Source organism: Phoca vitulina, unplaced genomic scaffold, assembly GCF_004348235.1.
Source record: "Phoca vitulina isolate PV1807 unplaced genomic scaffold, GSC_HSeal_1.0 scaffold22, whole genome shotgun sequence".
In the NCBI taxonomy this organism is placed as follows: Eukaryota; Metazoa; Chordata; class Mammalia; order Carnivora; family Phocidae; genus Phoca; species Phoca vitulina.
In genome coordinates, this window is record NW_022589725.1 from 37,303,446 (window position 1) to 37,322,192 (window position 18,747).

General features: G+C 40.6%; 1 protein-coding gene across 1 annotated transcript in view; it reads right to left on the reverse strand.

The window, feature by feature from the left end:
* AFF3 (AF4/FMR2 family member 3) overlaps window positions 1-18,747 on the reverse strand; it is a 523,317-nt gene that overhangs the window by 49,026 nt on the left and 455,544 nt on the right. Inside the window, exon 13 of the mRNA XM_032420156.1 lies at window positions 3,095-3,281. Coding sequence (XP_032276047.1) covers window positions 3,095-3,281 — 187 coding nt within the window. The remainder of the gene's footprint in view (window positions 1-3,094; window positions 3,282-18,747) is intronic.

Here is an 18,747-nt window from a genome sequence, read left to right on the forward strand (position 1 = left end):
CCATGTACCCTACAGATGCCTAATTAAGGAGAAGCCTTTTCAATCAATGAGTGACTTGCATCACATTTCTGCTCATTTTCAAGAATGGTCTAGGGCCCCATTTTCCAAAATGAGTGTTTGGCTCATATATTCCATGAAGAAAGTTTCCATGGTCAAGTAAGTTTGGGAAATGCTGCATTGGAAAACAGTTTACATGAGCAATAGTAAGGGCTGGGTGATGCCTTAAGGAGATGGATTAACCTGACTTTATCCTGACACTCCTCAAGATCATGTGACCAGGCTCTCTCTGTCCCACACAGCATCTAATACTTGAGGAACGCTGCTCTAGGGAGCTCCGTGTGCTTGTGTATGTGTGCTAGCTGAGGGGGAAGGTGCTCCCCCCTGAATGCTCTGGCAGGAAAGGATGCACCACGCCAGGAAAGAAGACAAAACTCCAGTGAAGAAAACTAGGCTGAGAACAAGTAAGCAAATATCAGGCTGTAGAGAGGGGATCTGTATTGATGGAAAGAGTTTACAGCGGCTCTTCCATGCTAGCTGCAGATAGGACATTACCTATGGCGATTCATGTAAAATGCAGTGGCTTTCACAGCCATGAAGAACAGTTCACATGAAACTCAGCTGGGCCTAGCGGGTTTCCAGTGCTGGCACGCCGAAGGGGAGCATGCAGGTGCTTTGGAACATCATGAGCGCCTCCTTCTACTCCCGCAGCAGGATGGTACCAGGAGGGGAATGAGGGCCAGGAGCATTTTGCTGCAAAGCAGCAGCATGAGCTGTCTGGGCAGTGGAACGGGAGGTGTGTGTATATACAGAGTCCGACTATCTCGTGGGGGTCAGGAAAACGAGTCTCACCACTGTCCTTAAGGTGACCTGGGCTGGCTCAGTCCCGGTAGAAGAGAGGCGCTGGGGGGGTGTCAGCCATATAATGCTGCTTCCTGTCTTCGTGATTTTCGTTCCGCAAACTCATTTTACTTCTCAAGGGTGAATGTATTAATGTTGGGAAAATGTTAAAAGTAACCTGATCCATTCCATTCCAGTGGAAGGAAGTACCATGCGGCATGGCTAATACATCGCTTGTCACTTCTGCATTCCCTCCGCATAGGGAAGCAAGAATCGAAACTCTGTGGCTTCAGGCAACTTAAACTTTTCAGGCCACTTTACTAGACTTGCATTCCCTCTCCTTGGCCTCTGAGAGCGGCTGGAAGCTCGCTCGACAAGAGCTTCCTTTCATCCACCAAGGAGTTCCAGTCTTTGTAATTATCCCAATGACATTTAGAAAGAATGTGCTTCAAGCACTTTTTAACTGTACTTCTCTGGGACTAGGTTTAGCCAGTAGCTCCAGGATTTACATTTCAGCATGACAATAAGACTCAACATTCATGAATTTAACCTTCAAAGTCACAAAGAGACTGGAGGAGGGGAAGGGTTATTCACGGACACCTAATACTTTCTATGCATCTCCACTGGCTCTTGCGATGTCTCTGGTACCCAGTTCTTATAACTAAATATTCTGGAGTTTCTCAACAAATTATAGGATACAGCTGGCTTCGATGAATCCTGTTTAACACCTATATATATTTTTTTGTTCCAAATTCTTCCTATTAGAATGTCAGTTCTCTGAAGATGGGGACCTTTTCTGTCAGATAACTGCTGTCTTCCAAGGCCAAGCAGCAAGTCCGTGGCAGACACTCGGTAAATATTTGTTGAATGAACACTAAATGAGTGAATGAATGAAATTATGAAGAAGGAATAATAATTTAGTTTCTTGGAAAGTCAGGGTTGTATCAACTTACAGGTTAATGTTGCTAAGCGCCTTCTCCTTATATTGGTAGACAGAGATAGAAACAGAGAGAGGGGTTGCGGGGAGGAGGTGAGCATCATGGAAAGGAGAAGAGAGATGGAGAGATGGCTGGTTTTGGGGTGAATGGAGAGCTCCCGGTGCAGAACAGAAAGGTGCTGAAGAAGGAATGAACACTGGAGGAAATTCTCAGTGCCTTCTGCAAAAGGCCTCAGCCTCCCGGGAGGAGATCGGAAGGGGAAAAACCTGAGGGAATTTAAGAGCCGGTCTACGAACTGCAGATAAAAACACAATTGCTTTCAGGTGTGATGATGTCCTGAGGCACAAGTATCAGGCTGGAAACGTGATTGTGTAGGCCCTTACTGGTGCTCTGCTCCCCTCTCACCGCCACGGTTTGCAAAAGTGGCTTCGGTTTTATTTCAGAACCTATTTAGAAATTTTGGCCCCAAAGTGGTACAGTGGGCCATAGGCCAAAAATGTCATCCATGGTAATGTCAAATGTTTATATACCCAAGAAGAAACCGTATTTTATGCCCTCTTTAGCAATCAAAGTCTACCCTTACAGATCCAGGGACTTGAGAAGTTTGCTTTCAACCCTCTCCCAAGAATCTCCATGCACTGAATTACTATTTAATTTCCCCCTTTCCCCTTTAAAGTAGAAATAGCAATGGTTTTTATTGGTACCTTATAATGCTTTTATATGGGGCGCCTAAATCTTCCACACAGATACCCATCATAGCTATAAAAGGTTTCATTATTATTTGTAGGTCGATGCTAATTTTTCTTTTTCTATTTTCACAAAGAAAACACAGTTAAAAAGGTTTTATTAATATTTATAGCCCTTGTTCTTCTAATCCGTGACAAACTGCAAAAAGGTAGGATTCTAACCATGTGTAATCCATAAAACTCCTTTCTCCCTGATTTATGGGTGGCCGCACTTCCCAGGCGCTGAACTGCCCTGTCTAGTTATTGCCTCCGGCTAACCCTTAGGGAGACCCGACCCAGAGGTTCTTTCCAGGCAGTGATGTGTACAGCATACTTGGAAATTTCTGGAAGTTAACACAGAGATTTCTGTACTTCAAAGGGAGCTCTGTTAGGAGAAGCGCGAGGAGGGGGCAGAGTGGGGAAAATGATGAGCCCAAACAAACCCTGGCAGGCTGCCAGGCGGTGGTGGCCTCCAGGCCAGTCCCGCTGTCCGAGCGCAGTGGGGAGGGGACAGGTGTGAGAGCCGGCCGACTGCAGGGATTTACTGTGCCCACGCTCGAGAGAGAAGCGCGGCTGGGAGGGAGGGGCTCTTACCTCGGGGCTGGAGTAGTGGGGAGGCTTGCTGCCCTCACTCTCGCTCGAGCTGCTCTCGGTCTCGGAGTCGGAGCCAGAGCTGCTTTCCGAGTCACTGGACGAGCTGCTGCCGCTCCCGCTGCTGCTGCTGCCGCTGCCCTTGCTGGAAGGCACGGAGGCTCTGCAGTTGGCCTGCTGGACCACGGCGCTGCCAGTCCACCAGGCCCCCGGGAACAAGAGGGAAGGAAAACCAAGTGAGCAAACACAAAACACCCCCGAGCAAGCTGTCATTCGACCGGAGGAGACAAGGAGCCCCCCAGGGGCTGCCCGGCTCCCAATCATCACCTGGAACCTGAAGAGCAATCATCGGGTCAAAGGCATCCTGATGGTTAAAAAAAAAAACAACAAAAAGCCATTATGTACGTAAATAAAATTGGGAATGAAAGTTGGTGCCCCTTGGTAGTCGGGCACTCGTGACTTGGTGGGCATTTTAGAAGGGAGGGTGGTGTCATTTCAGAATGACTGTTTCTGGGAACGGCTTTGCAAATGCACCCCCTAATCCGATCAGCACCAGAAGGCAAGGAAATAAATCCAAAATGCTTGAAATATTTTGTGAAGACTGAAAATGTCTGTTTGCTTTATTTTAGGAAGTGGGCTGTGAGGAAGGGCACAGCATTCTGCTCTGTGCTTTCATGGCCTGCTGGAAGGTTCTGGAGCCTGCGGGATCATCAAAGTCACAGTCCTGCTTCCTACCTCTTCCTGCCCATGGAGTTGAGTGGCTGGAGTGTTTGCAGGAGCTGGCTTGCTGTATAAACAGTAATTTTCCCTTGAGCTCTTTAGCAAAGAACTGAAGATCCATCCTTTCCACATTTTTATATATTCCAGACTTTAAAATTTAACCCCCGTGCAGCGGCTTATAGTAACAGCATTTCAAATGTTCAAATGTTTCACATGGTCAAATGCCTGATGTTCATATCCATGCTGAAATTTGCCAGAAGTCATTATATACTCAGAGACAACAGGAAAAATTGACTTTCTAATGGTAATTAATTAACCACAAAAATTCAGATGGAATCCACCAACCCAAAGAGTGTTCGAGCCAAAAAGAAAGTTTTGGTACTCACATAATACTCAACATCTTCAGAGTCCTTTATTAACTGCATTGCAACACGCATGAATCTGTTCTTTTGAGGTCAAATTCTGAACCCAGAAAACGCAGTGATCATTTTTTTTTTTTTTTTTTTTTTAAAGATTTTATTTTTATTTATTTGACAGAGAGACACAGCGAGAGAGGGAACACCAGCAGGGGGAGTGGGAGAGGGAGAAGCAGGCTTCCCGCAGAGCAGGGAGCCCGATGCGGGGCTCGATCCCAGGACTCTGGGATCATGACCTGAGCCGAAGGCAGACGCTTAACGACTGAGCCACCCAGGCGCCCCCGCAGTGATCATTTTTTAATGTTGAGTCAGCAAATACCTGCTTGCCACTTGGAACCGTGACTACTGCTTCATCAGGACTGGACATGAGTGAAGGCCAGGGGCGGGGGGAGTCTGTCAGGGTTTATGGCCTTAAGTGCAGAGCAGCCTGGACAAGGTGAACAACCCTTTCACCTACCCCTTAAATCTCTGACAAGTGTTTTGCCTAAGGACAGATTCTCATAAATCCTCAGTGTGGGGATAGGTAGGGCGGTTAATATTCATTGGAGCCTTGCTTCTCCTAGAAGAATGACAAGACAAGAAACTATCTTGCAGGATATATATCTGAAATTGGAAGCATCATTTTGAACTACAGGGTTACAGAAAAATGGAGCTGGAGCATAGCCTTCCCTGGTGGTTCTCATCTCTTCCACTAATGTCATGGTCCATACCTACTGTCTGATGAAATTCTTCAACATCAGACAACATCAGCACATTTATGCCTTGCCTGAGCTGTAGTGATTTCTTTACCAGACTACCGTTTGTGTCTGGTGTTGAGTGAGGAATCCTGGATCTTTAGAGGTGGGGAAGGGAAAGTTAACCATCTAAGGGCTGTAATATTTCTTTCTTCCTTTATGAACTAAAATTCGTTTCTCCTGTTGGCTAAGTAGAGATGGCTACTATCAATGGAGCCATACAAAAAAAAAAAAAAAGACTATTAGATTCTGACCAAACATCTGAGATCCATAAAAGTTTGGCAGTTTTCAGTTTTGGGGAAAACACTGGGGGTAAAGACTCCAAACAACCAAACAATACCCACCCCCCAAATAATCCCCAAACCCTAAACCCCCAAAAAGCAAAGCAATGCATGGTGGAGGAAACAGATATGTCTCCCTGCCATATTGTGGAATGACATTTGCTGAAGACGGGAAAATGATGATAAAGAGTATTTTGATGGATTTTATATGATGGTCAAAGGCTTTGATCACTGAGCAGTACATTCTACTTGCTTTAATTCAAACAACAAAGGACATGTGATGCTGGTGCCGTGTGTACCTGGGCATTATGTGTGCAGCAGAAACAGCAATGTGTGTGCAGTTCCCTGGGGCTTGCACCACAAAGTGATTGACTGTCTTTTGAAAAGCGGCACTTTAATTTCTCAGAAAATGTCCATTAAACAGTTACCATGCTGCCTTCCTTTTATGACTGCTGTCTTCTAGTAATGAGACATACTAGCCCAAGGAGAGAGAATCTTTGATCTGAATTAGATTGGCAGAAAAGCCTTATACTTTTACGTTTTCCTTCCTTAAATTAGGAAATTCACTTAAAATGACAATTTTACTGGCATAACTATTATTTGTTTTTAAAACAGTTGAGAGAGCCAAGAATTTTAGGTTTTTCTTCGTGTTTTGGTTGTAAGGGCCGCGAGGCTTACCACGCTTCTGGGGGCAGGGTTGAATATATTTGTGTTTCAACGGTCTGTGTAGAGAATATGTCACTAGAAACAATCCGTGTCAAGGATGGGGGCCTGGTAAGACTGTCGTGGCTCCAGTCGTGGGATCGAGATAACTATCATCCAACCTCCACGAAGGCTGCCCTGGTAACTTGTCTCAAGGCTGGTCTTTGGGGGACAACAAGTCATTCTGGCCTCGGCATAGCGGATGTTGTTGCCATGAGTGCGGGCAGCTGCTTTGCCTCTGTGAGCCTCTGCAGCAGGGAGGGGAGGGTGGCAGGAGAGGCGAGGAAGCTGGGGATGGTCATCACTACAGACTAGTACTAACAGAAGGATGAGATCGGTTAAACCAGGAGGGCTCCGAGGAGTCATGGAAATCAAGAAGATGGAAAAAGACATATCAGAAAGACCCTCTGGAAAGAAGACTTTAGACTCAATATATTTCCAGTTGCAGACTGAGCACGTTAGTGTGCCAACTTGCTGTCATGTTTCCATGCTGAAGATACTAAAAAAATACTCAGTTAAAAACTAACTTTTTCCTAAAACGGTAACACAGATTAATTGAGATGATGACACAGTCTTAGACAACTTTCAGGAGAGTTTTTGAACCCCATGCCATTTTAGGAACACGGTGGCATGGAATTTGCAGACGTGACAACATTATTGAGATAATGGAATGAAAGTCTTTCTGTCATCAAACTTAGCAACGTGCCTGGGACATAACGGGCATTTACATGTGACTGCTGAATGAAAAAATCAATAGAGAACATCTATCATTGGGTTAATGAGTTTTTTAAAACAAAGGATTTAACCTTTTAGAAGGGTTATGATCTCTCTTCTCCAATAAAGAATTTAAGGGGACTTCAGCACCTCTTGTGATCTTCCAATTTTAACACTTCTTCCTTTCAGAGAATATTTCTTTAAATGTGCTGTAAATTTCATCTGCTATAATTAAGCACAGTTCTCTCTTGGATGGTTTATTTACTTTTCTGTATTTTGACTTCATGCAATGTCTTGCTGGTTTTGCGAGCGTTCAATATCAAATACACCTTTGGGAGAGTCTTGGGTTTATTCTAAACGATCTGCTTGCTGTGTCCCCTCCTTCGGCTTCAGTGACACAGGGGCGAAGTCTGAATACAGATAGTAAAAGAAAAGATCTGGAACCTAAATGACAAATCCTGGATCTCACAGTCAAGCATGCGCATGCCTGCCAAGTGTATTGTGAGGCCTGGATAAATACCCAAAGTTTTCCACAAGCTTTCAGCTCACAAGTAACTGGGAGGCAGGCTCTCTGCCTGGTTGGCACTGTGTGGACAGCGGTGATGCCCAGCAGGGGCCTCACTTCCTGTGGCCACCCCACTCATACTGGCCAGATGATGATATTTTAGAAGGCACGACAGCACCTTCTCACTCGACACTCGGTATTGATTTCCAAATCCTCGATTTCCAAGGTGTGATTAGTGCTCTGGCAACAGCAGTCCTTTTTTGATAGCATCTTTATTGATATTAATTGGTCTAAATTTCACATTATGCGAAGTGAAGATGGTAAAAGATGGCACAAGGAGGTTCTCTATTGCTGAAATTATCTTCCAAAACACAAAACTGATAGGACTGTTGGTCCTGTATACAAGGTTTTGTTTGCTCTGCTGTAGCGCCAGGAACGCGTCTTCAGGCTCTGGCCTCAATCAGATCTCCAACTTCACCTCAGTGGGTCTATCCTTAAACCTCAGCCATAATAAATTTCTCATAATTTTGACCATCTCTAAAATGTTTTAGAATTATATATACGTGTGTATGTATATATGTGTATATATATTTATATATATTTAAACTCACTCTATTTAAACTAAAAAACCAAAGACCACCTATTTCTCCTACCCTCCCAACCCCCACCTCTGGCAACCACAAGAATAGAACAGAATTATAATAAATAAAAATAGAGTTATATTTTTATTTACCTTCAGTGTTTTTGAATTCATCTCTTTGTACAGATTTTCAATTGTTTTTCCAGATGCTACATTATATATAACTTATCACAATCTACTGGTATTATCATTTTACCAGTTTGAGTGAAGTATAGAAACCTTATCTCCTTCCTTGTCTTAAATATTTCTTCTGTTCACATTGGAGAACCACACCAAACAATGTTTCAAATGTTGTTTCAATTGCGAAATATAATTTAGAAACCCAGAGAAGAAAAATTTATTGTATTGACCCTACTTTTGTTCCCACTGTTCTTTCTTTCTTGATACCATTTTTTTAATTGAAGTTCTTTCTTTTATCATTTCCTTTCTGTTTCAAGAACTTTCCAGCCATTCTTTTTGGGTAGGTCTGCTGGCCACCAATGCTTGTCAGTTTTAGAATGTCTTTTGTTCCTTGTTCCTAAAGGAAATTTTCAATGCATACAGAATTTTAAGTTGACAGTTTCTTTTTCTTTCAACACTTGAAAAAAAAAAAAGTGATGTGCTACTACTTCCTTCTGGCCTCCATGGTTTCTAACTCCAGTGTCATTCAAATTGTTTTTATCATTTTACCCCTATAGGTAAGGTGTTTGTCACTCCTTTCAAGATTTCTTTTTTGACTTTTGTTTTCAGAAGCTTGACTATGATTGTGTCATGGTATGAATTTATTTGGGTTTATTCTGTTTGGGGTTTGCTCAGCTCCTTGCATCTGTAGGTTTAGGTCTTTTGCAAAACTTGGAAAAATTTGAGCCATTATTACTCTTTTTTCTCTCTGGGCCTCTAATGATACAAATGCTGTATCTTTTGTTATAGTTCCACAGGTTCTTGAGGCTCTGTCTTTTTTTTTTTTTCTTTAGTCTGTGCTTCCCTCTTATTCATTTTGTTCACAGATTCTTTCCTCTGTTTTCTTCATTCTACTTTTGAGCTCATTCATTGAATTTTTAAATTTCAGTTACTGTATTTTTCAGTTTTACAATTGACATTTGGTTCCTCTTTATATCTTCTATTTTTTTGCTGAGACTCTGTATTTTCATTTGTTTCAAGTGTGTTCTTAATTGCTTATTGAAGCATTTTATAATGGTTCCTTTAAAATCCTTGTCAGATAATTCTAATATTTATGTCATCCACTATTGGCATCTGTTGATTGTCTTTTCTCATTCAAGTTGAGATTTTTCCAGGTTCTTGATATGAGGAATGATGCTCTTTTGTATTATAAGACTTTGGATTTCAGAGAAAGCACTTATTTTAGCAGGCACCCACTAACACAAAACCAGCAAGGGGCAGAAGGGTATTTCTTTACAGTTGGGCAAGGGGAGAAGGAAGTCGAGACTTCTAACTTTGCCTTTCCTGATGCGGGTGGAAATGTGGCCATTTCCCCCCACCTCCCATGGTGTTTGGCTGGAACAGAGCAGTTATTGTCTAAAAGTTTTCTTCTTCCTAGGATACTCACTTCCTGGTTCTTTGACTAGAGAAAGCTGGCTTTCCTGGGCCTTTATTTTTATTTTAAAAAATATGTGCCTGTTGGCATTTCTAGGTTGCTGGCTTTTCCAGCATCCACTCTGAGCTATATGAGGAAAAGTGAAAACTCAGTGAACGAACTGCCATGTCTTTCTTGGGCCTTAATTCCCTAGCTGATCTGCCTTCTTTCTATCTTACAGTCTTATGTTTATTTTATATATAATATCTAAGGATTTTAGCTGTATTTAGCAGAAAGGATTGGGAAAAGTACATCAGTATTTTGTCCCAGAATGGGAATGACCTACTTGATATTTATCAAGTAGTAAGGAACTCTCTCTCTCAATACTTCCAACCTTTGCTCTGGTCGCAAAAGCTGATGAATGAAACAACCATGTAGGTATCTGCTATCGTCCCTGCCCTCTTTATCACCCAGCCAAATCAGGCATTAATTAATTAATTTAAAAACCATTTATTGTGGAAATTATGCTCAGATTTTAAAAGTACACGTACCAAAGCTAGGAAGATCATGTCACAAAGAATGCATATATCATTATGAGAAAAAGGATTCACACAAAATGAGGCTGTAAAAATGTTAAGGATAAAAAGGTGAGTACTTTAAAAGCTATGTTTAGAGTAAACGGCATGGGAGTAAGGGATGATATTGGTGTGACATTTGTTAAGAATCCACTTTGTGGAAAGGGTGGCCCAAGATGGCAGTGTAGGAAGACTCTGAACTCACCTCCTCCCATGGACACACTCAATCTCTACCTACTTATAGAGCAATTCTTCCAAAAGAACTGAGGGCTGATTGAGTTTTCTCATGGCAAACAGTAGGAGGACCAAACAGAGAAGAGTAGGAGAGACAAAGACACGGTAATGATGGAAACCCCATCCCCAACATGGTGACCTGCAGTTGGGAGGGTCATCACTGAGGGGCCCATGGGCAGATTCATCCACCTGGGGCAGCAAAAAAAGCAGTAGTTTAAAGGGCAACTAAAGTGAAGGAAATCCATTTACTAACTGTAGAGCATCTGCCAATGGACAGAAACTGCTGGAACTCTCTCCAGGGTTAGGGGTGATGGCAAGTGCCATTTTTTATGTTCTTCTTCCATCTTAATAGTGTAGGTGGGAGCAGGGTTGAGGCACTCTAGCCAAATTGCTAGTGCTGCCCATTGTGCCTCCGGCCTCTGGCTTACACTAGCTCTATGGTTCCCCCCAAGAAGGCCCCAGCATGGCATGCCCTGGGAACCCCAGGTTCATGCCTGTTCCAGATCCAGCCATCCTGCTTGGGTAGCCCCACGAAGCATGCCCTGGGATCCCACTAGCTTATGCTTGCTCCAGCTTGAGCTATCCCACCAAGCCAGCCTTGGCATGGTATGTCCAGGGACCTCCTGGTTCATACCTGCTCTGTTCCAGCTATCTCACCAGGCCAGCCCTGGCATGGTGCACCCCAGGACACCCCTCCTCATGCCTGCTCCAGCTGTCTTGCCAGTGAATCCCTTGTGCAGTGTGCCCCAAGCCTCCTGGCCTGCACTGGCTCCCAGTATGGCATGTCCTGGACTCCTTGGTCCATGCTCACTCCAACTCTACCCATCCACCAGAACAGTTTTGATGCAGCATGCCCTGTGAGCCCCTGGCCTGCACCTGCTCCAGTTCCAGCTGGCCTGCCAAAGCCACCAGCCACATGCAGTCTACACAGGGGACACTCCTACACAAGGCCACTTCTTCAAGACTGGGAGAAGTAGCTACTCTGCCTAACTGATAGAAACAGACAGAAGGTAAGACAAATGAGGAGACAGAAAAACATGTTCCAAAGGAAAGAACAAGATAAAACCACAGAAAAACCCTAGTGAAACAGAGATAAGTAATTTACCAGAAAAAGAGTTTGAAGTAATGGTCATAAAGACACTCATCAAACTTGGGAGGAGAATGTGGAACAACACAGTGAGAACTTCAACAAAGAGTTAGAAAATATAAGAAAGAACCAATCAGAACTGAAGAATGTAACAACTGAAGTGAAAAATACACTAGAGGGAATCAAGAGCAGATTAGATGATACAGAAGAATGAATCAGTGACCTGGAAGACAGAATAGCAGAAATCACCCCATCAGAACACACACACACACACACACACACACACACACACACACACAGAGGCTTAAGGGACCTTCGAGACAACATCAGGCATACTAACTTTCACATTATAGGGGTCCGAGAAGGAGAAGAGAGAGAGAAAGGAACAGAAAACTTATTTGAAGAAATAATGGCTGAAAACTTCCCTATCCTGGGGAGGGAAACAGACATCCAGGTCCAGGAAGCACAGAGAATCCCACACAAGATGAAACCAAAGAGATCCACACCAAGACATATTATAATTAACATAGCAAAAGTTAAAATAAAGAGAGAATCTTAAAGGCAGCAAGAGAAAAACAGTCACATATAAGGGAAACTCCGTAAGTCTATCACTTGATTTTCAGCAGAAATTTTGCAGGCCAGAAGGGAGTGGCAGGATATATTTGAAGTGCTGAAAAAGGGAAAAAACTGACAACTGAAACCATGGCCTGTCAAGATTATCACTCAGAATTGAAGGAGAGAGAGAGTTCTCAGATAAGCAAAAACTAAAGGAGTTCATCACCACTAATTTCACCTTACAAGAAATGTTAAAAGGTCTTCTTTAAGTAGGAAAGAAAAGGCTGTAAGTAGAAAAAAGAAAATATATGAAAGAAAAAAACCCACTGGTTAAAAAATAAACTCACTGATAAAGGCAAATATATAGTAAAGGCAGTGGTCAGCTACTTAGAAAGCTAGTATGAAGATTAAAAGACAAAAATAGTAAATCAACTATGACTACAATAAATAGTTAAGGGATACACAAAATAAAAAGCTGTAAAATATGATGTCAAAAACATAAAATGTGGTGGAGGGCAGTGAAAAGGTAGCAACTTTAGAATGCATTCAAACTTAAGCAATTACCAGTTTAAAATACACTGCTATTTATATATGACAATATAGGTCAATATATATGAACTTCATGGAAACCACAAACCAAAAACCTACAATAGATACACAAAAAATAAAGAGAAAGGAGCCCAAACATAAAGCTAATGAAAGTTATCAAATCACAAGGGAAGAGAGCAAGAAAAGAAGAAAGGAATGAGAACTACCAAAAAGCCCCAGAAAATAGTGAACAAAATGGCAAAAAATACATACCTATCATTAATTACTTTAAATGTAAATGGACTAAGTGCTCCAATCAGAAGACACAGAGGGGCTCAATGGGTAAAAACAAAAACCAAACAAACAAAAAAACAAGACCCATTTATAAGCTGCCTACAAGAGACTCACTTCAGGACTAAAGACATACAGAGACTGAAAGTGAAGGGATGGAGAAAGATATTCAATACAAATAAAAATGAAAAGAAAGCTGAAACAGCAATACTCATATCAGATTAAATAGACTTTAAAACAAAGAGTGTAACAAAAGACAAAGAAGGGCATTACATAATGATAACCATGTCAATACGAGAAGAGGATACACATTCATAAATATTTATTTATTTGGGTGCACCCAACATAGGAGCATCTAAATATATAAAGGAAATATTAATGGAAATAAAGGAAGAAATTCACAGTAATACAATAATATTAGGCGACTTTAATACCCTAGTTACATGAATGCATAGATCACCCAGGCAGAAAATCAATGAGGAAACATTGGCCTTAAACAACACATTAGACCAGATGGATTCACATATGGACTATTTTATCTCCAAACTGCAGAATACACTTTCATCTCCAGTGTACATGGAACATTCTCCAGGATAGATCACATGCTAAGCCACAAAACAAGCCTCAATAAATTCTAGAAGACTGAAATCATATCAAGCTTTTTTTGCAACCAGAAAGGTATGAAACTAGAAATCAATTACAAGAAGAAAACTGGAAAGAATACAAACACTTAGAGACTAAACAATGTGCTCCTAAACAACCAATGGATTAATGAAGAAATCAAAGAGAAAATTAAAAAAAAAACCTTGAGACAAATGAGATGGAAACACAACTTCCCAAAATCTATGGGATACAGCAAAAGCAGTTCTCAGAAAAACAAAGGCCTACCTCAAGAAACAAGAAAAATCTCAAGTAAACAATCCAACCTTACACCTAAAGGAAGTAGAAAAAGAAAAACAAACAAAGCCCAAAGTTAGTAGAAGGAAGGAAATAATAAAGATTGGAGTGGGACTTAAAAAATTTGAAAAAAATCAATGAAACTAAAAACTGGTTCTTTGAAAAGATAAGTAAAACCAATAAACCTCTAGCCAGACTCATTAAGAAAAAAAAGAGAGAGAGGGCCCAAATAAATAAAATCAGAAATGAAAGAGGGGAAGTGACAACTGACACCACAGAAATACAAAAAATCATGAGACTACTATGAAAAAGTATAAGCCAACAAACTGAAAAACCTACAAGAAGTGGATAAATTTCTGGAAATACACAATCTTCCAAGATTGAATCATGAAGAATTGAAAATCTGAACAGACCAATTGCAAGTAATGAAACTGAATCAATAATTTAAAAATTCCCAAAAAGCAGGGGCACCTGAGTGGCTCAGTTGGTTAAGCGTCTGAATTCAGCTCAGGTCATGATCTTAGGGGTCCTGGGATAGAGCCTCGTGTCAGGCCCCCCACTCAGTGGGAGTCTGCTTGTCCCTCTGCTCCTCCTCCCACTCGTGCTCTCTCTCTTTCTCTAAAAAATAAATACAATCTTAAAAAAAATTCCCAAAAACCAAAAGTCTAGGACCAGATGGCTTCACAGGTGAATTCTACCAAATATTTAAAGAGTTAGTATCTCTCCTTCTCAAATTACCGAAAAAAACTGCAGAGGAAGGAACACTTCCAAACTCATTTTATGAACCCTGATATAAAACCAGACATAGACACCACAAAAAGAAAATTACAGCCAATATCCCTGATGAACATAGATACAAAAATTCTCAACAAAATATTAGCAAACAGAATTTAACAATACATTAAAAGAATCACACACCACAGTCAAGTGGGATTTATTTTAGGGATGCAGGGGCAGCTTAGCATCTGCAAATTAATCAACATGGTACACACAACATTAACAAAATGAAGGATAAAAATCCTACCATCACCTCAACATTGCAAAGAAAGCACTTGACAAAATTCAACATCCACTTATGATAAAAATTCTCAACAACGTGGGCACAGAAGGAACATACCTGAACATGATAAAGCCCATATACGCCAGACCCACAGCTAACATCATACTCAATGGTGAAAAGCTTAAAGCTTTTTCTCTAAGATCAGGAAGAAAACAAGGATGCCCACTCTTGCCACTTTTATTCAACGTAGTATTATTGGAAGTCCTAGCCACAACAATTAGGCAAGAAAAATAACTAAAAAGCATCCAGATCAGAAAGAAAGAAATAAAACTGTCACTATTTGCAGATTATATGATACCATTTATAGAAAACCCTAAAGATTCCACCAAAAAGCTATTAGACCTAGTAAATGAATTCAGTGAAGTTGCAGATTACAACATTACCATACAGAAATTGGTTGCATTTCTACATGCTAATAACAAGGTATCAGAGAGAAAAATTAAGGAAACAATCCTATTTATAATGGCATCAAAAAGAATAAAATATCTAGGAATAAGTTTAACCAAGGAGGTGGGAGACTGGTACTCTGAGAACTATAAAACATTGATGAAAGAAACTGAAGATGAGACAAATAAATGGAAAGATACACAGTGCTCACAGATGGAAAAATTACTATTGTTAAAATAGCTATACCACCTGGAGCAATCCACAGATTCAGTGCAATCCCCACCAAAATACCAATGGCATTTTTTACAGAACTAGAACAAAGAATCCTAAAATTTGTATGGAATCAGAAAAGACCCCGAATAGCCAAAGCAACCTTGAGAAAGAACAAAGCTGGAAGCATCATTCTGATTTCAAACTATACTACAAAGATATAGTAATCAAAACAATATGGTATTGGCATGAAAACAGACTCATAGATTAATGGACTAGAATAGAGAGCTCAGAAATAAACCTGCACATGTATGGCCAATTAATCTACAACAAAGGAGGCAAGAATATGCAATGGGGAAAAGACAGTTTCTTCAAATGGTGTTGGGAGAACTGGACAGTTACATGCAAAAGAATGAAACTGACCACTTTCTTACTCCGTGTACAAAAACAAACTCAAAATGGATTAAAGACTTGAATGTAAGACCTGAAACCATGAAGCTTCTAGAAGAAAACATAGCAGTAAGCTTTTTGACATTGGTCTTAGCAATATATTTTTTGGACCAGTATCCTCAGGCAAGGGGAACAAAAGCTAAGATGAACAAATGAAACTACATCAAACTAAAAAGCTTTTGCACAGTGAAGGAAATCATCAACAAAATGAAAAGACAACCTACTGAATAGGAGAAGATATTTGCAAATCATGAACATTTGATAAGTGGTTAATTTCCAAAATACATAATGTACATAATTTAGTATCAAAACCCCCCCACAAAGTACCTGATTAAAAAATGCACAGAGGATTTGAATAGACACTTTTCCACGATGGCAACAGGTGCCTGAAAAGATGTTCAACATCGCTACTCATCAGGGAAATGCAAATCAAAACCACAAGGAGATATCACCTCACACTGGTCAGGTTGCCTATGTGGAAAAAGAGAACTCTCCTACACTGCTGGTGGGAATGTAAATTGGTGCAGCCACTATGGAAAACAGTATGGAAATTCCTCAAAAAATTAAAAATAGAACTATCGTATGATCCAGCAATACCACTTCTGGGTGTTTATTGAAGAAACCCCAAACACCAATTTGAAGAAATATATGCTCTATGTTCACTGCAGCATTATTCACAACAGCCAAGATATGGAAGCAGCCTGTGTCTATCAATAGAGGAATGGATAAAAAAGATGTGACATATACACACACACACAGCTCCCCCACCCCCCCCACACAGAGGACTATTACTTAACCATAAAAAAGAACAAAATCTTGCCATCTGCGACAACACGGATGGACCCAAAGAGTCTAATGCTAAGTGAAACAAGTCAGACAGAGAAAGACAAATATCATATGATTTCACTTACATGTGGAATCTAAAAAACAAAACAAATGAATAAACAAAACAAAACAAAACAGAAACTGACTCAGATGCAGAAAACGAACTGTTGATTAACAGAAGAGGGAAGCAGTGATTGGGGGGTGGGCAAAATAGGTGAAGAGGATTAAGAGGTACAAACTTACAGTTATAAAATAAATAGGTCACAGGGATGTAATGTACAGCATTGGGAATATAGTTAATAGTACTGTAATAACTTTGTATGGTGACAGGTGGTAACTAGACATCATGGAGATAATTTTATAATGTATATAACCTGAAACTAACAGGATATTGTATATCAGTTATACTTAAAAAAATAAAGCTATATTTGATAGAAAAAAAAAGGAACCCACTGTGTGTGTGTGTGTGTGTGTGTGTGAGTGAGTGAGTGAGTGTGAGTGTCTGAGGAAGAGGCAGCTGACAGACACTCAGTAGTGCACACAGCCCGCAGCAGAGGAATCAGCTGCTCCTGGCTTCGTCAAGGGAAAATTTTAACTATCCGAAACAGTACAGAATCATAAAAAGTAGATGAAATCAGCTATGAAAACCGTAAAGCAAGTTATAATACCACTTTTTAACAGTGGAAAAACTGCACATTTTTCATTAATCTAGAAAATCAAAGAAAAGCTCTATAAATAAGTCATAATGGATTAGCCAGTATCCAAGTGGAGGGCAACGGCCACATACACAACACGAAACAGTGACTCGGGACAATTGGACAATACTTCCCTCACGACCCAAGACCCCTGGAGATTTTTTTGTTTTTGTTACTTGTTACCATTGTTGCCTCCTTATAGGTATTATTCTTTCTTTTTACAAGTGAGGACAATAAGATCCCTAATAAGAGACAGAGCTGAGATTCTATTTCCAGAAATTTGCCCTATGAAAATAATCAGGAGTGTTTAAAAACATTTATCTAAAGGATATATGCGGGCGCCTGGGTGGCTCAGTTGGTTAAGCGACTGCCTTCGGCTCAGGTCATGATCCTGGAGTCCCTGGATCGAGTCCCGCATCGGGCTCCCTGCTCGGCAGGGAGCCTGCTTCTCCCTCTGACCCTCCCCCCTCTCATGTGCTCTCTCTCTCATTCTCTCTGTCTCAAAAAAAAAAAAAAAAAATCTTTAAAAAAAAAAAAATAAAGGATATATGCTCTTACATTATTTGCAATAGGAAAGGATTTGTCAACAACCAAATGCCTGACAATAGGGGATTGTTAAATAAATAATGATACACCTTTATGAGGGAATACTTTTATTATTATGCACTCATTATAAACATATTAGAATACTGACTTCATGAAAAGTTCTTACAGTATATGTGTGAGGAAATGGGCTTTCCGGTGTACCAGTCATCTGAGGGCAGAGAAACTGATCAGAAACACCGAAGTGTTGACTCTGCTTTTTTTTCCTGGGAAAGGATGGGGTTTTGCTGACTCTGGGTTTTACTTCAGATTATCAGATGGTCCCAGTGTCTATAAACAGGCTCTTCAATGGGATTATTAAGCATACAGATTGCGTTAATCTTCTTGGCTAGTAATGTGAGGTCCAAGCATAAAGGGACTGAGGTGTGAGCATCCTGTTAGAAGCTCTAGGGGTACCTGGGACCTGTGCCAGGGTACAGGACATCTATTCCAGCTCTGTGGGGCTCCTGTGCCTCAGCTGTGTTTCCGTATCCTTTGGCAAATAAAATGAGGACCTAATCTAACCTCACAGGGTAACGTATGTGGTCCTTCCCAGTCTATTAGCTACAAAGCAGCATGATCATAATTACATTAAAAAATATACATATGCAGAAAAAATGTATATACAGAGAAAAAAAACCACTGGAAGGATATACACCCAAATGTTAACTGTGGATAATTTTGGATGCTGGAATCATGAGATTTAAATATTTTTTGAACTTTTCTCTGTTTTCCAATTTTTAACCAACAGAACATATGCTAGCCTTTTCAAGTCTACTTGATGATTCTCTTAATACATCATTAAAATTAGCTTGTTAGTATTTTATTCAGAATTCTGGGAGGATCTATATTTACGGGTGAACCTGACATATTTATATTCATCTGTTTTATATTTTGGGGGCAATTTTTGGCAGGTTTTGCATCATGGGGAGTTTAGCTGGGAAGAATAAATTGGATGGTGTTCTAAAAAAGTTTCAACAGTATGAAAATTATCTGTTCCTTGAAAGTTTAGTACTTACCAGCAGTAAACCATCTAGTCACAGAGCTTTTTCAGA